The sequence below is a fragment of the Ostrinia furnacalis genome, unplaced genomic scaffold, assembly GCF_004193835.3.
Source record: "Ostrinia furnacalis isolate ACB-3 unplaced genomic scaffold, ASM419383v2 OfSCF0069, whole genome shotgun sequence".
NCBI classification, from domain to species: Eukaryota; Metazoa; Arthropoda; class Insecta; order Lepidoptera; family Crambidae; genus Ostrinia; species Ostrinia furnacalis.
In genome coordinates this window covers 144,351-165,949 of record NW_021130308.1, presented here as the reverse complement: position 1 = coordinate 165,949, position 21,599 = coordinate 144,351, and the positions used below count along the sequence as shown (strand labels likewise).

Below are 21,599 nucleotides of genomic sequence, written 5' to 3'. Positions count from 1 at the left end.
ATAGTTTTTATCCCGGTTTTTGAAACAGGGACGCGCGCGATAAAGTTTTTCTGTGACAGACAAAATTCCACGCGGGCGAAGCCGCGGGCGGAAAGCTAGTATGTTATATGGCCATATAATTTATAAAAAATCTATATTTGATAAGGAATAAACAAATATATTTTATGTGAAAATTGTTTATGTATTATTTATTAATATACCTGATTGAAAACGAATTATTAGTTTTAACCAACACTTTATTAGACATAGCACCTAGAAATTTGTCTTCCGAGATCCGTTTACAAAATTCAGTTATGATACATACATAAGATCAGGAACTTGTGCTCACGTTTATAGCTGAGTACGGGACACTGCTTGAGCTATACTCTGCCAAGACGCATTATACAAATACTACCGTTTCCTAGTACCCATAGTGCAAGCTTTGCTTAGTTTGGGGCTAGAGGCGCAGTGCATAATGTCCACGGATATTTATTTAGTATTATTATTTAAGTACTCAGCCATAAACATGGAATAACTCCATTCAAAGACATGTATGTCGTGTAATTTAAAACTTACATAGTTCAAATACATATATCAATGTCAAGATATGCAATGATATTCCAACTTTAGTGGAAACAAATCTTTGAATGGACTTTCTAAGAAGAGAAAAGCTCGCACATAGCCACGATTAAGCAATTCCAATACATGTATGTATACACTTACTATAACACATACAACTGACACATTCACATTTGCAATTCCTTCAAGTCTCAATTTGGTAAGCATATAATTACATATAAAATTAATTGCTATTGTTTATCTTGGATTAAATGATCAGAAAATAATAGATGGAATAGAAAAATTGCAAAATACTATTCAAGTAGTGATTACAAATTACCTACTAGGTATCTTGTATACATTCAGCATTTAAAAAGACCATTATCAAAATGGAGACTTGAATCTACACACAATTACTACATTATCAGTACATTTTCTAGCATCTATGGAAGTTGATAAATGGTGTACGACTATACATTCATAATAATACACAAACTTGCAAAATTACTGGAACACAATGAATACTTAAGAGTAAGAGGTGTAATGCACTATTTCTATCACTTATAATGAACAGTGGAAATTTTTAATTAATTTGCAATAATTTCACTATTTTCCATTTTCAATTAGTGCTATTATTGTCTATGCAATACTTGTTTAGTGATATTGCAAGTAAGTATATGTCAATGAGCATTATCAAAATGTAAATGTATAGAAAACATTAATTGACACCTACTTTACATACAGTTATTATTAAGCTACATACACCAAATCCAGAAAATTTTGTAGGAAATCTAAGAGATAAATAAATATGACAACACAATGGATATGTGGCATTGTTTTGCTGTACGCAAATTTCTTCTAGGATCAATAAGTGCACTAAGATGACAACATTGGCAAGACAAGGTCAGGCAAGTACCTAATAGGGAAACTATATTTCCCAAATGCTCCTGTGAGTCACTTTTTGTTGCATTGGTCTGGTAAAGTGACTAATTCACTTTTACTTCCTTATTTAGGCAGTATTCATCAACACATAAGTTAGATATTATAATGACACATTTTTACCACTAAATACAATTTAAGAATAAATAAAAGCACCACCCTGATAAAATAATTAAAAACTATTAAGACATAGTATAACCTAAATAGTAAATATGTTTTAAAGCAATTTCAACATTGAAACTAAATTATCATTGGTCTAAATTAAATGCACTTGAATTTAAGAGTCTTACATCTAAATAATAAACATCACAGTTAATACTGAATAAGTGATAAATAAATACATAGAATGAGTAGTGTAAAGCTATCATTGGTTCTGAATGAAGTAGCTCTGGCGCTTGAGCTGTCTGTAGAGTGAAATGTATTTCCCAGCCGCCGAGGTTCTTGGAACCACATACTGTTTGCAGAACAGCTTGGGGTCTTGAGCCTTCACAGACAGTTCACCGCAGTCTAATGCTCGTAAGAAAGCCAACACAAAAGTGAAACAGTTGTGCCTCTCTTCGTTGTATCTTTCAGCCTCCCATAGTGGACTTAGGGACACCTGGAATAAAGAAAGGTAATTTATTAGCAGATATTGCCATAAGAAAATTTAACACATTTTCCAATAAGAACAAAGTAACAGCGAATATACATAAAACATTAACTTTCCATTTATGAAATGGTAAAAGTGAAAAATATGGATGTTTAAATACAACCAATTGGAAAATATTATACCTTCAGTAAAACACTGTCCCAAATCTCGTTCCAAAGCTCATCAAACTGCTCCAAAAGCAGGCACTGGTCCCATTCCGAGCTGGAGTCAAAAGTACTCCATTTCTTGGTGGCAGCATCCACCCCACGGATTCCTTCTTCACTGAACTCCACAACACAACCATGCGAATTCGTCACCCCTATATGTAAGTCTTTGGAATTGTAGTAATCACTGAAAGGAAATTACTCACGTAAGCAAAAATCGCGGTAGGAAATTAGTCACTTTCAATAGAGTAATTATTTTAAAAACCAATAAAACTTAACTTACTTCAGGAAATCTCCATGAGTAGGCTTCATAACTATTGCCCTCGGGTGCTGAGACGCTTTCACGAAAGGATACGGCACCCTGTAAGCGAAATTAGGACACTTAGCGAAAACTTATTAGAATAACCAATAGAAAGAACTATTATGAAATATAATAATAAATACCTGAATGGCAGTAGATTGTAATCATATCTATCAAGTGTTTGCTGACACACTGGGCACTTCTCTGGAATAATTGTGCAAAAAACTTTGTGCTCACAATGGTGGAAACAAAGGATTCCCGGATCCATTTTTGCAAAGTTTTTTGCACTGTATTAATCAATTGAGCACTGTTCGTTTATAACGTAATTTTGGTCATGAATATTTGAACAAGCTTCACGCAAAATATTGTTTGAATCTCTAAGCGAATAATGATCAAGCAAAAGCGTAATTGGAAAACTATTGTTCCAGTTCCACCTTTCACATCTTGAAAAAAATCTCGTCGTCGATTGACTTTGACATGTAGGTAGATGACAATGACATTCGTACTTTTTTTTAAACGTTCAAAACCTAATGGGTAAAATGCTATAGCAAAATCAATTACCGTGCTTTATAAACAGTAAACATTTACAAAAACATATCATAGGTTACTGAATTATTTAATTTATGTGATTTTAGTAAAAATAATTAAAATTATCGATTATTTTAGAAAGTTTACTTATCACAAAACATTTTTCAACGCCTGTGGCAATAAGGTATTTGAACGCCTGCCCGAGCCTTCTTCTGATTGGACAATGTAAACAGATGACTGATCAGCACAGTATTCTTATTGGTTGGCTGAAATAATTCCAAATGGCGGGAAATATAGTTAAAATTAAAAAAGTTTAAGCTAAGGTTACCAAATTAATTGGAATTTATTTTGGAATTGTTGGAATGGCCACTTTGCCATAATGAAGGAGTGAGTACATAGGTGTAATATGAAATAATTTAGATAGTCCACAAATTATTCAGTTTATCCTAACTAGTTCTGCGACAAATTCACGCCAATCCCCAATTCAACTTATTGGAATAATAAATTGTAAACAATGTCCCGTGATTTAACGCAGTTAAGTAGATACCAGTAGCTATCATATTTTATGCATGCCTATAGTTATATAGCCCTACGCAGTTTGTTGTTGGAGTTACGGAATGGTGTCGAATTTTGTCAATAATTCAACGAGCATGATGGAAGGGCAGCATTGTGTGTTGACCGGTGCTATGGTAACCGTGACAGTAAACCACACCTTGCTCACAAAACCCAGTTTCACTGTGCCGTACTCGGCTACACGGCTTTATCAGGACATTTTTTAAGTTTTTAGTATAAATGGTTGATGATTGTGTGTAACTCAGAGTATTCGTGTGTTATGCGTTCATAAATGGTAAGCCTAATAATAAACTTGTTAATATTTTTTTATAATTATAATCATCTGTTTTATAAAAAAAAATTGTGCATCGTTTACATACCTAGCCTAGCACTATTTAAGCGTCATCTAATATGTGCGTGTGTTTAATGGAAAAAAATAGGGCAACCCTATTTTTAAAAGTTATGCATTACATGCGTATGTTTTGTTTATAATGTAGTCTTAAAAAGGAGCCTCATACCGTGCTTATACTTATTTGTATGAGATATTAATACCATACTTCTTGTGTGTTATTTATTACAAACATCGCGTCGCACACGCACCAGGCGCAACACGGAGTAATGTGAAACTTAGATTTAAGTATGTCACTACGCAAGTTTCCATTTTGAACCCCCTTAAAGTAATAGAGAATTTAAGGCGACGTTCGGCGTTAGTCTACACACAATCTACATTCTTTTAGTACTCGTATATTGACGTCGGTAAGATGAATAAATTATGAAATAATGTAAAAATGATTTTTTACTTCTGATCAATATCATCATCATCATCTCAGCCATAGGACGTCCACTGCTGAACATAGGCCTCCCCCAATAATCTGACCAATATAATGTTTTAAAAATAGTAACGACAAAAATTTTCTTCGGAAGTAAGTATGTACTCAAATAATGACCCATATTTCTTTAGTACAGAGCGAAGTCATGATCTCGGACAAAGGCAGAGCCATCTTACGGGTGGCTTGGTGCGTGCTGGCCGCGGCTCACACAATCTCCGCCGGGATATCGTGCCTCAGCAACCCTTGCCTACACGGCATCTGTATCGATGACATCAATAGGTAACGGCAATAGAAGAAAGAAAGAAAGAAAAATAGCTTGTAATGTCATACATTCGAACAGCAGCTTCAGCTTCTAGGTCTCAGGACGTTGGTAGACTACTGAGAGTTCACCTTGCATATTGCATCTGTTAGTAGAGGTCGAGTACTAAAATAACATTCAAGCATACAGCGTTATATTGAAGACTATGATTAATCACATTAATTTGTATTATTTGTGTAAAATAAGAGTTTCAGTGTAACTACCAATTACAGATTTTCTATCTAACTTGTCGAGCTTACTATGATAAAATCACTAGCACTAGTTACTAGCAGTTAGGATTAGGGTTTGAAGCGGACCTTACGAAGACGTATTAAGTACATCTTTCTTAACTTCTAGCTTTCAACCAAGCCTCAACAAATAAATTATACCTTAATAATGTTTATTCAATTATTTTCGATCGTCTACTGTTTTACCTTCGTCTTTTAAACTGTAAGGTTGATGACGTATCTTTTCCAGCACGTACTCTTGCTACTGCGTGGATGGCTACACTGGTGTCCAGTGCCAAACCAACTGGGACGAGTGCTGGTCCAGCCCTTGCCAGAATGGTGGCACCTGCATCGACGGCATCGCGTCATACAACTGTTCGTGTCCCGATGGTTTTATTGGTAAGTCACTTCTTCGAGACGTAAACTTGATAGTAATATTCGATCGATTTAAATTTCGTTGACGGACTTTTTCACATCATGCGTAATTAATTAGTCATAATAATATGAAAACTTTCCATATAATAAAAATACGAAACAAAAAATAAAAACTTTTCGTAGCTCGAATGTTTATCTCGTAGCGAAAGGGACATGCTACGAATAACTCGTAGCGGAAGGGACATGCTACGAATAACTCGTAGCATATTTTTAGACTGGTATATCGCAATCTTTCACATAATAAAAATAAATGTTGTTGTTTTGACAGAATACAGATATTCTTTCCAATATCCGATAAAGTTATGTAAATCTACGAAAGCTTTCGTAGCATTTTCCTTTGTTTATTGTTCCCGTAATCAAATAATTGAGAGTGACTAAGTTTTAATATTGATAGTCATTTTATGTAGTACGAGTACGAGTCTAATAAGGTTATGTCAACATTTCATTTTAGAATTAAATTGTCATAGGGATGTTAAATAAAATTGTCAATACGAGCTACGCAGCTACGTAGCGCACGTCTACGAAAGATTACGTAGCATTTTTTATAATACATTTAAATGGTTAAACAAATATTTTTGTAATGATCTGCTTGAAATATTCACAGCTAAATGCTAATAAGAACTTGTAGAGACACCTTACAAAGTAGTACAACTGAGTAATCGTGCCCTCTATGGATGAACATGCAAGAAAACTACTTAAAATTTCATGGATGTGCGGAAAAGTTTGCTAATAAATTTTTAAAATAGTGACTGTCGTTACTTCACTAAACTCGGATAATCGTACGCCCCTACCCAAGGCAGTTGGTCAGGCTTGCTCTACGATGTAAAATTTTAACTTGTACTATCGAGTGACTTCACAAAGGACAATGCCGGAAATTGCAACAAAATAGTGACATTGTATGTGTAAACAAACAATACCATCCATTAAAGGCTCCAGACATCAGTATGGAGCAGAATCAGCGCAATAAAAAAATAGCGCAACATTTTGTTGCAATTTCTTACAAAACTTCCGCGCAAAAAGCAAATCTATTACCTATCTATGTAAAATCATCAAACTTCTAATGCTCGTAACTCAGTTCAGACTGTGTTTAGAGGTATACATGCCATAGTAAGTTTGGTTTATTACACTATTTTGTAATCAAAAAACAAAGTTTGGTCGTTGGCCGCGCGAAAAAAAAAGACGCCACCTTCCATACAAAATCTGGCATTGCCATTTCCCAGGTGACAACTGCGAGACCAACTTCAACGAATGCGAGTCGAACCCTTGCATGAACAACGGCACTTGCATCGACATGACCAACGGTTACGTCTGCTCTTGCGTGCCTGGTTTCTCTGGCCAGCACTGCGAGATGGATGTGGCTGTATGCAACTCCTCGGAGGAGGTCAGGTGTTACAACGGCGGGCAGTGTATAGAGGGACCAGGGTTCAAGTTTTACTGCAAGTGTATGGCAGGTACGTTTACAAAGATAAGGTATATTTTAGGGACACTTTCATGAACAACGCCACCTGCATCGACATGAATAACGGTTACGTGTGATCTTGCGTGCCTGGTTTCTCTGGCCAGCACTGCGAGATGGATGTGGCTGTATGCAACTCCTTGGAGGAGGTCAGGTGTTACAATGGCGGGCAGTGTATAGAGAGGCCAAGGTTCAAGTTCTACTGCAAGTGTATGGCAGGTACGCGTACTAAGGTATTATTACTACGGAAAATGCATATTTTTGAGCAAGAGTTTCTTGTGTGCTACTTTTCACAGAACTGCAGCTAGTTTAGTATAATTTCAAAGAGATGCAATGATATTGGGCCCTTTTTAATTTTTATAAGCCGGATGGCAATACAAGTGACTTTATGCTAAAGTTGAATAGTTACTTCAATATATGGGTGAAGGAAGATACCAATTGGAAAAGTATTTTTGGACAGGATTCCATTAAATTAATGTCGAGGCGATAAAACCCCATACCTACAGGCATGCATTGGCAATAGAGGCCGATTGAACAAATTGTCCCATGAATAGATAGCATCAAAAGTACTCGGTCACGGCCTTAATTTTTTCAAAGGTTTCTATGGAATAGACATTTTATATCGACAAACGTCTAACCATTAACGAATATTATTGTAAGTAGAGGTTGTATCAGTAATAATACTAATAACTTTTCAATACCTTACCATACAATACCATAGCATTACTGAAAGACTTATTTTAAACATAACGAAAATAATTAATGATGATGATGAATGAATATGCGTTTCTTTTTAGGATGGGCCGGTCCAAAATGTGAAGATCAAATAGACGAGTGCGAGTCTAACCCTTGCCAAAACGGAGGAGTTTGCATCGATGTTCACGCTGATTACATGTGCGCTTGTGCATTCGGTAAGTTTTTCTTAACCTGTAGGGGACATGTTCATACTTTCCATTGGTTTTCGAACAGAGTCTTGTCTGAGTGTGACTCGACTCTACCAAGTCCTGAAACTTTTGTGTTTGTGAAGGTTACACTGGAAAAAGCTGCGAGGTTCAGATTGAGTTCTGCGATGAGAACTCATGCAGCAACGAGGCACTTTGTGTCGTAGAGGATGGCATGAGGGTCTGCTACTGCGTGCCTGACTACCACGGCGAGCGCTGTGAGCTGCAGTACGATGAATGCTTGCTGGGACCCAGGTATGACACTAATAACTTGACAACACGGACTCATTTGATTGGCTGTGGCACAAATAATGTTAGTTGCAAAAATGTAGAATTCTGAAGCAATCAGTTAAATTTTCGACTGTCATTTGTTTCTGAAACACTTGTTTTCAGATGTATGAATGGAGGTACCTGCATTGATGGCGTTGACAACTTCACTTGCTCCTGCCCACCCAGACTCACTGGAACTTTGTGCGAATGTCTTATTCTCGATGACGGAACATACGATTGCGAATACGTCAGTCCAACACCCCTGCCTGAAATTACCCAGTCAATCATTCTAACTACGTATGAAGATCTTTTAACAACCGACTCTTCAGTTATCTACACCATCGGACACAATGACTCTAAACCAAGAAATATAACTATGTTCGAAGAAACTGAACTGTCAACTTTATCAACATCACCTGGAATAACAACTACAACGGAAACATCAATGGACACTACTTCTGAAACAACAGTCACGAAAGAAACTACTCACGAAGAAACAACACCTATTTTTACTGTAGATTATACGTCGGTGAAAGAAATCACATCAATGACGTCATTTACTCAAGGAATGGATTCTAAGACTGAAGCTACAACTGAATGTAAAGAGTCTTGTACCAAACCTACAGAATATACAGCAAAGGTTCCCACTATTGATGAAGCTATTTCATCAGCAATGACTACAGAACCTACGAAAGCAGATTCTAAACTTACTACTACAACAGAAACAACTGAACTAACAACAATTACTACAACTACTGAAGCTGTTTCTACAACAACAGAAACGCCTATGAAAGAAATTACAGCAGAAGTAACTACCACGCCTAAAGGAGATACGACAACTGAGAAAATGTTCACGGATACGCCGACTGAACATGTTCAGACGGATTATCCAACTCCAATAGTGTATACTACTACTGAAGCGATGGAAGTGGTGACAGGGTTTGATAACTCAACATACGGGTTTACAACGGTACAATCAGAGTGCAGTGACACTGTTTGCAATAATCATGGCACTTGTATCAACACTCCACATGGCATTCGAGTAAGTGCTTCTAATAAAGTATGCAATTCATCATCATGATCCTTAGAAATTTTCAGATTTCCTATATTTACTCATTTTGGTTTTAGTGTCATTGCACATTCAACTACGGAGGAAGATTTTGCGATGAGAAAATTGTAATAACATCGGCAGCTTTCGGTGGAGCTTCGTACATCACTCATAGTCTTCGCAATGATACCTCAATAGTCATAGAATTCAATGCCAAGACATTGATAACTGAAGGGCAAATAATGCACGTGGATATTGCAAAAGGCGTTTACATGCAGCTATTCATGGTATCGGGATTGCTGAAGTTTAAATTCTCTTGTGGCTACCAGACTATGCTATTGAGTGAGCTGAAAACGTTTGTGAATAAGGGGTATCTGATGAAAATTGAAACAAGGTAACATTGATTTATGTTGATGATGTTCTAATTTTGTTTTACATAGACTAACTGAAAAAAACTATTTCAGGCTAGACTTGTACTTAAAAGAGCAACACTGCAACGCTACTTTACGACTCAATGATACGGTGGCAATGAGTGGTGGTCAGGTGGCCAACATTAGTTCTTTGAACAGTAACACCACTCTTTACTTGGGCAACAATCCGGATTTGAAGGACTCTGATAATAAGCCATTCATTGGGTGTATTACGGACTTGATAGTAAGTAAGAAGGATGTTGATACGAAAACTAATGTGCAGAGAAGAGAATGCTTTTTACTGTTAAAATTTTCTCTAGGTAAATGGTGAAAGACGGGAGCTTTTCGGAGAAGCGGTCGAAGCAAGTGAAGTGAGCGAGTGCTCGTCTTTGGCGTGTTTGTCAGGACCGTGCCTCAATGGAGGCTCCTGCAGCGACAGTGGATCTGGCTATACCTGCTCTTGCGCTAATGGGTAAGTCAGTAACTGAGTCAGTACTTTCCACTACGGCTTAGCGTACTAAACATATTAGTCATTGTAGGTTCTTTTACATACATTGTTCTTTTACGAACGCGCGTTTACTGCGCTGCTAAATTGGACTGCTTCTATACGGTGCGTTCCATTACGGGAAACGCGAGTCGACAGTGCCTGAAAAAAACTAATCACCCAAATTACATCTCTGTTAATCCAGATACTCTCAAACTTTATTAGAATGTTAGTCAGCCAACTTATCCCCATAAGACTAGGATTCGTTACCATGAAGACAATGCACCTTCGTTTTTGCATTTCTTTTTTCAAACTGGTCCTCCTTTTCCAAAGTTACTATTTTGAGAACCTGAAGGAATGATGGGCTTACACTTTTAGCGTAACATCTAATATTACCCTTATTGTCTATGCTAGATGGACCGGAGTCCACTGCAACGAGTCGGTGTGCGAGAACAACCCTTGCCATGCGGGTGGCAGCTGCGTGCGGCATCCTGGCAGTGGTTTCTTGTGCCTCTGCCCCTACGGCCGCCACGGCATCTTCTGCGAGTACAGTGAGTGTAGCTTTGAATATACAGTGGACCCCCGATAATCTGGCAACATTTCAATTAAAGCTTAAAACCATTGATGCCGAATTTTCTAAATCTCTAATGGTACGAAGAATTTAAATCTTTCACTTTCAACTGAAAAGTACACCTTGAATTACTGATTTTAGTAAATCATCTTTTATTTAGGTCCAACATTGCCAAAACTTCAATAATGTTGGACTGTGAACAGTTTGGTCAACTCATGTTAAAACGAATGAAAACATTGTAACTAACTTCAATAATGACGTTTTCTACTATCACACCCTCAAATTAGGACTTTAATTTTTCTTTCAGATGTGGAAATAACCCGACCCTCCCTCTCCCCAATAAGCACGGGGATATCGTCATACCTCATGTACCCGCTATCCCCTTCGGCGATCAACTCCGACCGCTTCGACCTGCGCCTGCGCTTCCAAACCTCGGATATGGATCAGATCGCGCTGCTAGCGTTTGTGGGGCAGGCGGGGAGACATGACTCGAGGAGTCAGCACCTGGCTTTGACGTTTGTGAAGGGGTACATTATGCTGACGTGGAATATGGGGACCGGTAAGTACCTACTTACTCGTCTGAAGATTGTGGATCTAATTAGAAGTGAAAATTCTTAAAGCACTGAATCTTTCATATGTTACCGATATTTGTGTGTATTGTAACATTATTTTTCAAAAATCTAACCCTTCGAAAGCCGGACATTTTGTAAGACCTGTCCTTTCGAAAATCTAACATTAATTAATTAATTTTCTAATAGTTAGGTTTTCAAAGGTTAGGTTTTCGAAAAGTTGGGTTACTTTTTCGAAATATTAGGATATGTTTGGAAAGCCCGGAAAGAGTTAGTCATAATTTTAACAATAATCTCCGTTTATAAGGTCCCCGACGTGTATTCACATCCCGTGCCTTGAGCTTCCGTCGAGGAGGTCACACGGTGCGCGTTTTTCGGCGCGGGCGCACTGCCGGTCTTACTGTGGACGGTCGCCATAACGTCAGCGGCAACGCGCCCGCGCACGACAATAAGATGACCACGCTGCCTTACATATTTATTGGTGAGAGATATTGCGCGTTATGCTCACAGCATATGGAGCTTTTTGCATTGTTACTTTTGTCACAGCACGGGGAGCTTTTTGCTTGATGTTACTTGACTTGGGGGGCCACATAGTGCACGTTAGGCGCGGACGCACTGCCGGTCTCACCGTTGATGGCCGCCACAATGTCAGCGGCAACGCGCCCGCACACGACAATAAGATGACCACGCTGCCATACATCTTTGTTGGTGAGAGATGTTTGTGTCTGTAAAAGAGCTTTTTTACCTGACGTTACCTACTATTCTTACAACATAAAGCCTTCCTTATGTCGTAAGCTCCTCCTCCGCCTCCTACTTCTCCTTAGGAGCTTATTGCTGATCTCACAGCATAAAGAGCTTTTAATGCTTGATTGTGCTTTTGACTTTTCTGGCTTACGGTATGATCTGCCTCTTAATTAGCACGCTTTTGTAGCTTTTTATGCTTGTTGTCCTCTTCAGTGACTTTTTCGTTAAGAATGGGACTTATATGTTTTCTTTTCTGCATCATATTAAAATTTAGGTTTGCTTATTGCATGCTCCCAGCGGATTCACACTCCTCATCAGAGGCTAAAAGTCAATACCCTGGGCTAAGATCGAGAAGTCTACGTAACATCTTTTGGTTTTCGTCATTTCAGCTTTTAAGTCACCAAAATCACCGTTTTCACACTATTTTCCCAAAACTGTAAATAACACAAGTTCGTAATTTCTGTCAAATAACTAAAAGTTTTTAAGAAATAGTGTTGTGACTAGCACGTGATTATGATGCTCTAAAGCCAGAAAATTCTTGTCTTTTAGGAGGGCATCCATCAGAAGGCTTTCGCGACCTGCCCCACGATTTGCCCTTACACACCGGCTGGCGCGGCTGTGTCTGGGAAGTGGGCGGCCCATCGGTGGGCGCGGGCAAGGCTTTGGGCGGGCGCGGCGTGGGCCAGTGCGGGGTCGCGCAGTGCACGGCCAAGTCTTGCCACGCTCCGAATGGCGTGTGCATACACTCGCCGGCCACTTATGGGTAAGTTACCGGAATTAACACATAAAATCTGTAGCACAGACGGCAATCTTACCATCAGGTGAGATACAGGCCAAGAGCTTCCTCGTTGTGTATAAAAAAAAAAAAAAAAATTTAAGCGCTGTGAGGCACTATAAACGCAATGGTGGACCAATGTGTTTTGCGGAGATGGCGACTGGAGAGCTGGAAACGAACTACAATAAAGTAATGGCCACCCAGAAACTAACTATCTATGGTCCACGGAGACGTAGAAAATTATGAAATAGCTTTCATTAGAAACATCTTCGTTGTCATAATCCATTTATATTTATTATAAAGTTAACAAACTCTGATTACCCTTGTAAAGGGGAAAATTATGTCGTCCACCGCCACCTTTTGGTTAAAAACATTCTGAATAGCTCCGAGAAAAGCTGAGCCTTGATTTGTTCCTTCTTGCTGGCAGTGCTGGCACTACCAACCCCACAACATGTCAATGTTGCCAGATGCATCTGCAACGAGGGCTGGTTTGGCGCAACCTGCGCGTCTACAAGCAACCCGTGCGACCGCGCTGCGACGCCGTGCCGTGGCCGCTGCGTTGTTACTGCGGCGCAGGCGCACTGCGACTGTCCCTATGGGAAGACTGGCACGCACTGCGATCAAGGTATAATTATTATCTTCATATACGTAGCATTGTGAGGGCGTAGTATTATGAAGGTGGGTATACTTTGGTGGAGGCACCCAAGCCCAGCGTTGCAATTTCCAGTTACCTACTAACTACATAAACTTTTTAGTTTACTCGGGTGAGGTGACCTAACTGGAAATTGTTTAGAGTACATTTCTTCGTCATAAATTGGTTAAGCTCCCGTTTATACTACTAACAATAATTGTATACTTCGAACGGCTTCGAAAACTTTACTGGGCATAAGTAGACCGTAGGGTTTCTTCCCTGACAACCTCAACCCGAAATTCGTTGCGTTCAATACGGTTTGCCGAGTCACAATATTTTTTAAAGTTTTTGAGAGAGAATTCCGATGACGATAAAAACGTACAACTTCAAAAAACTTTTACATACTTACTTACACATGCATTTAAATTTTATTTGCCAGATCTGATGCCCACCGACGTTCTTTTCACTGGCACGAGATCATACATCCAACTCCACCCGCGCCCCATATCCAGTGTGGCCGTGTCTTTCGAGGCCGAAGTGAAGCCGTCAAGGGAACGAGGCCTGATGGTCTTCGCAGAGACGCCCCACTTTTATAGTGCATTGTCCTTGCAAGGCGGCCTGCTGGAGTATCGTTGGACTGGTAAGGAGTGATTTGACAGATGCATGTACAGATTTTATTGTGTTCGATTTTTTAGATGTTTCGCTTGTTTTTTTTTATTACCTTTAAAAACTGTTTTAACGCATATGTCGGTTTATTTTGTTCGCTTTCTTAGCTCTTCACTTGTTTTTTTTAAACTGTATGATCTTCATTTGTTTTTTCTTTCGGTGCTTTTCTTTTGGACATCGCATCGGCATGATGGTTTGTAGGATGATCCTACTAGGATCATGTAACCATAATAAACCATCGTACTATTACGTAGATTGGCCCAAACAGTAAACAATCTTTTAAACTCCCTTTTCTTTGCCTCCACAATGGTCCCATTTAAAAGTACAATCGCAACAATGACACGACGAGAAACGTGACCCGTACAAAACGAAGTCTAACAACGTTGCAACTTTTTCCTCCGTCAGGACTTGGAAACTTTGATAAACGTAAGTGCGCCTATTAACGACCCCCCAAAATTTGTATCCTATTACCGCCCTATTTTTCTTTCTTTCATAAAAGACATAATAACAGGTTCCAGAAAACACGTTACTTAAAAAATATCTAGATATGTTTATTGACTATCAAAACGATTAAAGTTTGTGTTCGTAAATAACCAGTAAACGGAGTTATTTCACATTAAATGGGACGCGCCCGCAACAGACGCACTTTTCATACTGACGCGCTCCCAGCTACTTAAGGTGCACCTTGTTATTAATTAGCGATTTTAACACATTTAAAATGAGTATACCAACATGTTTTTGCATAACAATATTAATTCGTACTTTAGTTTCCTTAATAAACCCTCAATATAGCCCTCTCGCTGTATTTATGTGGCTTAAATACAATTTTAAATAAGGGCGGTAATAGAAACACTTNAAAAAAAAAACAAATTTAAATAAAACTAAAAGCAAAACAAATTTAACTTGAAAAAATCAAGTGGTTCCCGAGCCTGTGAGCGGGAATCGAACCCGTGCCTCTTGGAATATACCCAATTGAAGAGCAATATTCTTAGCGGTCGGTAATAGAAACAGAAAAAACGTTAATAGAAACACACCTTCGGTAATAGAAACAACTGCTTATTCAGATTAAATTGCTATTTATTAATTATTGTGTGATTGAATACTCATTGTTACTACTTGAATTCAAAGATTACTTCATCATTGTTATAAATAAATTAAAGTGTCTTTTCTATCACCACGTCTTATATCTAATTTTCTAACGTTTATCCGAAGTCAGCTTAAACTGGCGGTAATAGGCGCATTTACTTATCTGTTAGAAAATAGCTTCCCGTTTCTTGTTTGACGCAACGCATATCGCAGAAGTGGAAAGTTTGCGTCATACTGTGCTTAACAATTATAGCATTGACGTCAGTGATCCCGAAGTAGCGGTCTCTTTGGGATCATTTACGTCATGAGCAATCTGAGCTCACAAATTACAATGAAAAGAGATAGGCCCAAGGATTTACATGAAATAGGCACCTAGACATTATTTATTAACGTTCATATACTTATGTAATTTCCATGAAATAGGCACCTAAAATTTATTAAATTAACCTTCATATAAGCCTATGTATCATAATGTAATTTTTACTACTATACAAAATGGATACCTAAGTAAGTACTCATGGTCAGTCTTACCGATTCCTGATTAACTCAGTGAGTTACAACATAAAACACTACCAAAATTAAATTGATTATTGCTACCTTACCTAAGTAGGAACATCTGTACCTACTATGTGACTTAAAAGTTCCTTCCTAGTTCGTTCATTTCAGCCAAATGACGTCCACAGCTGGACAAAGGCCTCCCCCAAGACTTTCCATAACGACCGGTCCTGTATTGCCCGCATCCAGGTTTTTCTAGTCAAGTCAAGTCTAGGTATTTGTTGGCCAACCAAATGATTTTAATGCTGCTTTTAGTGGCTAACCAAATGTTATTACGGCTGATCATTTAATTAGTTCTCAATTACTACGTACCTAAAAATTTATGGAAAATGTTTGTATAAAACTTAGTTTCGCAAGATTGTACTCTACTATTATTGCTTTTTCGTATCTGGGGGCACGGCAGTGCCCCCACCAAGTCGAGCAAAAAAGCGGCACGGCCGTACCATCCTTTTCTCGAAGCAATTCAGGCCATTTTCGACCGCCTGTAACTTCGTTGTGGATAAAACTAGAAGGCTGAATTTTCATTAGCTATGCAGGCATTGTAAAGACACGGTATATTTAAAATTTCATTCAATTTGAACCAGTAGTTTAAGAATTATAACGGGTCAAAGTTACTTAATTTTGTCACTCACTGACTGACTCACTGACTCACTGACTCACTCACTGACTCACCGATCATCAAAACTCTAAGGCACTTCTAGCAGACCTAGAAGCTTCAAATTTGGAATATAAGTTGATGGATCATTTTTACAGATCGTCTATCAGGCGTGACCTCGTTGGTTCGCAGCGGGGTGGTCGTGTCTATGTCTCAGTGGCACAGCGTGAAGGCTGGCCGCTACGGTAGCCGGCTCTACGTGTGGGTAGACGGGGCGATCAGTACGGAAGCGATGCTGGCTCATGCCTACCCACATACGGCTAGCAACGCTTCTGTTCTCTTAGGTAAGGCTTTAAAACAGCATACAAGTAAGAACAAAGTAGAATAAAATCGTCAAAACGACACACAAAATATTTCAAAATGTACTAACTAAACAAAGACAAAGTGTTACACAACAAAAACACACACACAATATTTCAAGTCGTAAATGTAAACAAAGACAAAGTGTGCCAAAATGTCCCCAACTCAGCGTGAAGGCTGGCCGCTACGGCAGCCGGCTCTACGTGTGGGTAGACGGGGCGATCAGTACAGAGGCGATGCTGGCTCATGCCTACCCTCATACGGCTAGCAACGCTTCTGTGCTCTTACGTAAGGCTTTACAACAGCAGACAAGTAAGAACAAAGTAGAATAGAAAATGTTTATTTGGCACACAAAATTCATTGTAGGTAACAGTGTGCCAGAAAGTCCCCAACTCAGCATTAGTTGTCCTGCGTAATTTACTATGGTCTAAGCCAGGGTTTCCCATTTTTATTTTGCCAAAGAACCCTAATTGATTATACTTTTCCTAGCGGAACCCCCGTACTACTCCGCCCGCACGCCCTGCCCCTCCCTTGTGCGTAAACAAGTCGGTGCGAGCGAACAACGTCGGTCACGAAACGTGGGATAATATTTTTTACGGAACCCTTGCGGCCTTTCTACGGAACCCCAGGGTTCCGCGGACCACCATTCGGGAACCGCTGGTCTAAGCAACGACGCTGATTTTCAGTGCCCTGAGCACGAATGACTCTCGTATACCATAAACAACCGTAGTGGCGCTGTTAACGTTTTTCATGCAAAAAGATCATGCATGATAGAGGTGATGCACCATAACGAGAACGATATTTATTCGTGCTCCGGGCACTGAGGTTGCGTTAAAGAAAGTACATGTTTTAAATCCTGAAAATGTTCACCTAATGAAGCAATATTTCAGGAGGAGCAAAAGATCTATCAGCGCTGCCCTTTGACGTGATGTCAGGCCCTCCAGAATCATTCTCCGGCTGCATCAGAAACCTTCACGTCAACAACATACTCCTTCCCTTGGAGGAGCAAAACATTCAAGGTGAACAGCTCTTTACATATTGATTGATTGCACCTAGCATATTCTAATACAAATATGTTTTTGATTGCGCAACGAAGATGATTAGAAAGGCTAAATACAATAAAGGTCAAGTAAAGGCTTATACATATTACTTTAGCGAATTTATCAAGTGTCAGAAATTTATTGAACGTTCGACCTTCGGGTTAGTTATCGAACTGAGAAAAGGTCAGCCAATGTTTTAATGAAAATGTCAAGTAGATTCAAGATCTAATTGACTTGCCAAGATATTAGGTTCTAATAGAGATTGATTGTCTAGAACACAAGACTGTATAGCGACTATTGTAGTTACACGACATACGTATTAGGTACATAAATGTAGGCATGGGTCCATGGGATTGGTTTACCAACCGGACTATACAGCCCTACAGTAGCGGGTTCATTCCCTTCTGGCGAAAATCTTAGTGTGATGAGCTCTACATAGAGATATGGACGTTTATAGTAAAATATATTATTAGTTACTTTTATTAACGTTACATGTATTTAAGTTTTGTAATCTAGTCGCTATAGATATAGACAGTATGTTTTAGTTTGTAGCTAGGCTGTGGTTTGGTACCTGAAACTGTTCTTAAGCCTGCTGTACAAACTTGACCTTCACTGATTGGGTTTTTATTGGTGGTCAAGCTTGTAGATCCTGGCTACATAGGAGTTGCGGTGGGAATGAGAGGTGGGAATAATGCCGTAAGCCTGCTGTACCTATATATTTTAGGCTCTATTAACATAGATATTTATGCGAATAGTTACCCTTATGATTCGCACCATGTAGTTTTTCATTTTTTTCTCTTGTCAAGTCTTTAAAAGCAGATCCTTGCAACTACTCTATTCAATAATCTTGCTAGAGCAACTGTTATATTCTATCAATAATCTTCCTAGAGGGCCAGAACGTCGCCGACTGCGACGGCACGTCCTGCGGGGGTGAAGTATGCGGGGGCGGCACGTGCGTGGTAGAGCAGGGCCGGGCCCGCTGCGTGTGCGGGGGGCCCGCGGGCGGCGGGGGCCGCTGCCGACGACATACAGGCTGCTCGCGGGCCACTTGTGGGCCCCCCGCGGGGCACTGCAGGAAGGGACAGTGCGTTTGTGCCGCTGGGTATACGGGACTGCAGTGTGATTCGAGTGAGTACCTTTAAGCTTAGAACTCACGGCGCGATTTTCACCCGCGCCGCAGCTTCTGTAGAATGCAGCTATACGTAAAAACTAATGCACAACTCACGACGCGATTTGCGCTCGCCCGCTCTGCGATCGATTGGCGGGCGACCATTTTGTCCCAGTGACTTAACTGCCCGTCTTGCGATTAGGTATCACCCGCCACGTTTGATCGGTGGCAGCGTAAACGCGCAAACAACCGCCGCGGCCGCGGGTGCAAATCGCGCCGTGAGTTCTTAGTGCTAACTTAACTAGCTGCCTCACTAATGCACTTTTATGGTAGTTTAGCTACCATATAAGAAAAGCAGACCACAAAGTAATCCAAATCATATGGTAAATAATAGAGGGTCAATGCTCTTGCAGTGCAGACCCAATGTTAGACACAATATTAAATTTCGATCCAAGATCATTCTTGCCTCGCTGTTAAATATAGGTATAATGTATGCTGCGACAAACCGCCGTACATTCACCTTAGTTTTGTGCTTACGCTGCAATTGCTGCAACCTAATATTGTGTGCGCACTGCATTTACTTATTTTTTTACATTTTGGTATTTCAACACGTTAAATATTTGCTAAGTTTACACATCCATCAATTTCAATCATTTTCCGAATGTAGAACTACGAGTAAATACCTACCTACGAATGCTAGATTTAGAACTATAACACATTATTAATACCAGGTGCACAAGGCGGCGAACTTAATGCCATTAGAATTCTTTACCATTCAATCTTTTTTTACATTTTCTCTTCACACCTAAATGTAACTATTCCAGAAGTTAACGTAACAATCCCACAATTCACCGGCGAATCTCTTTTATCGCTGGGCCGTCGAACTCTACTGAACGAGCGATATTCGGGCGAGCAGAGGATCGCGTCCACACTGTTTAGGCCATCTTACCTCGCCCTGAATTTCACCACGGCAGAACAAAGTGGACTGTTGCTGTGGGCCATCATGGTAAGCAAAGCACAAAAAAATCTGAGTATAAAAAAGTATGGAAGCAATAAACGTATTGAGTATTGAAAGTCGGATTAACACAGAAAGGGTTCCGTTCCGTACTACTTTCTTTAACTGTTAATTCAATCATACTTCACCTTAAGAGTAGGCGCACACCGTTGATTTTTAGTTGGCCGATAGTTGTGCCCGATTTAATTTGTATGAAGAATCGGCGACGAAAAATCAACGGTGTGCGCCTACTCTTAAAGGCCGGAAACGCACCTGTAACGCCCCTGGGTCTACGGGTGTCTATGGGCGACGGTAATCACTTATCATCAGGTGATCCGTCTACTCGTTTGCCTCCTGTCACATAAAAAAAAATCTAATAGATCCAGGCACGGATCTAGGGGGGGGCATACCGGGGTGCCAGCACCAGCCGACCAGTCTAAAGGGGGCGTCAAATGGAAAGAAGGAGGCGCTTTGCCTGGTTAAAAAAATCGTTGATCCGTGGCTGGGTAGATCTTCTAGGCATAAGACAGCTTAGGGTATGGTGTCATAAATAACTAAAAGTTCCTACACTATCACCCTATAGGTATGTTTCGTACTGAAAGAAAAGACATTATTTTTCAGGAGGTAGGTCAGACCACAACAAACATGAAGAAACAACAACAGGAAAAAAATATAACATTTTATATTTTTACAGGACAACGACTATTTAGGCATCGGCTTAGAAAATGGGTTCCTAAAATTAGTATGGTCATTTAGCAACGACAACTATACCCATGAAATGTTCACGGAAAAGAGCCTGAAAACTCCAGAACCTTCCAGACTGTTGACCAGATTGGTTCCTCATGCGGGTTTCCTGACTGACGGCGAGTGGCACTTGTTGGTTGTGAGACTAGATAGGGAGAATATTACGCTGACTGTGGACCAGACGTTGGCGTATGTGGAAGAGCCAGGGTTGAGGAATGAGCTGGATTATGAGGATGTCGATGTTTTTATAGGCAAGTTGATAACTACTTATCATTAAGAAAATATTGTCCATGTAAAGTAGAGCTCCTTTCGCAATGATAACCATTTTAGCTATAACAGTTTTTCTTGAAAAATACGTCAGGGTTTTGGAAATTTCTCAATTTATTATGACTTGAGTATGAATTTAGAGAGAACCTTTGATCAATCAAAACTGGTTCATCCATTTGGAAGGCTCTACAGATATAAAATACATACACACATCACTTGATGATACAAAATCCTTTTAATATTTTGCATTGAGATTTTTTTAACAAATAGATAACATTTTGTTATCTTACTTACAGGTGGTATAAACGAAGAGGAGAGTTCTATAGCAAAAAAAATATTCCCAGACAACTTCAAAGGCTGCATCGACCAAATATCCACTAAGGAAGAATTTTATATGAACAACTACACTGATGTGTACAGCGAAAACGTCAAATCGTGCCAACTATTCCCGTTATCATAGTTCTTCGAATAGGTAAGGTATTAATTAAGTTAATATTTACTAGATCTTCTATTAGTTAATCAATATTAGAAGTAAGTTCTTATTCCAAAGGGTGTCAGTCAGTAGCAAATGTAATAGGTATGTAAATTATATGTAATACTCATAGTACAAAACATTTCTAGTCTTCTAAATGGACCAAAGCTGTGTCTTATTATATCTAGTTATCGTTTTTATTTATTAAGTTTTTGTATGTGGTATGTATCTTTGTATTTTTTCATTTAACGAACATTTTGTACATTACTCTAAAACTATTGTGAACAAAATTATGAACTCGAAAGAATGTTGTTGTTTTGTAGAAAGAAAATTAAAGATTGTCGTACACAAAATATAGTTTTATTGATATATTC

General features: G+C 39.3%; 2 protein-coding genes across 2 annotated transcripts; one reads left to right on the top strand and one right to left on the bottom strand.

Moving 5' to 3' along the window:
- Positions 1 to 218: 218 nt before the first annotated feature.
- LOC114366598 (MKRN2 opposite strand protein) lies at positions 219 to 3,034 on the bottom strand. Its single transcript, XM_028323526.1, has 4 exons — positions 2,713 to 3,034; positions 2,552 to 2,629; positions 2,248 to 2,455; positions 219 to 2,074 (listed from the first exon to the last, which is right to left on the bottom strand). Exons 1-4 carry the CDS (start codon positions 2,835 to 2,837, stop codon positions 1,841 to 1,843), a joined length of 645 nt encoding a protein of 214 aa, XP_028179327.1. The 5' UTR covers positions 2,838 to 3,034; the 3' UTR covers positions 219 to 1,840.
- A 798-nt stretch (positions 3,035 to 3,832) lies between these two features.
- eys (eyes shut) lies at positions 3,833 to 21,563 on the top strand. Its single transcript, XM_028323551.1, has 22 exons — positions 3,833 to 3,944; positions 4,611 to 4,758; positions 5,255 to 5,403; positions 6,660 to 6,890; positions 7,693 to 7,806; positions 7,923 to 8,091; positions 8,230 to 9,148; positions 9,235 to 9,548; positions 9,619 to 9,808; positions 9,885 to 10,036; positions 10,463 to 10,599; positions 10,927 to 11,178; positions 11,496 to 11,669; positions 12,482 to 12,695; positions 13,175 to 13,332; positions 13,778 to 13,978; positions 16,399 to 16,584; positions 17,491 to 17,619; positions 18,529 to 18,768; positions 19,573 to 19,754; positions 20,437 to 20,737; positions 21,050 to 21,563. Exons 2-22 carry the CDS (start codon positions 4,625 to 4,627, stop codon positions 21,211 to 21,213), a joined length of 4,710 nt encoding a protein of 1,569 aa, XP_028179352.1. The 5' UTR covers positions 3,833 to 3,944; positions 4,611 to 4,624; the 3' UTR covers positions 21,214 to 21,563.
- Positions 21,564 to 21,599: the final 36 nt, after the last annotated feature.

Excerpts from the sequence above, each read along its gene's own strand:
- LOC114366598 (XM_028323526.1), bottom strand. The coding sequence starts at position 2,837 with ATGGATCCGGGAATCCTTTGTTTCCACCATTGTGAGCACAAAGTTTTT. Across the intron at positions 2,630-2,712 it reads TACAATCTACTGCCATTCAG|GGTGCCGTATCCTTTCGTGA; the intron begins GTATTTATTATT and ends TTTCGCTTACAG. Across the intron at positions 2,075-2,247 it reads GGGACAGTGTTTTACTGAAG|GTGTCCCTAAGTCCACTATG; the intron begins GTATAATATTTT and ends TCTTTATTCCAG.
- eys (XM_028323551.1), top strand. The coding sequence starts at position 4,625 with ATGATCTCGGACAAAGGCAGAGCCATCTTACGGGTGGCTTGGTGCGTG. Across the intron at positions 9,809-9,884 it reads GGTGTATTACGGACTTGATA|GTAAATGGTGAAAGACGGGA; the intron begins GTAAGTAAGAAG and ends AATTTTCTCTAG. Across the intron at positions 10,600-10,926 it reads CGGCATCTTCTGCGAGTACA|ATGTGGAAATAACCCGACCC; the intron begins GTGAGTGTAGCT and ends TTTTTCTTTCAG.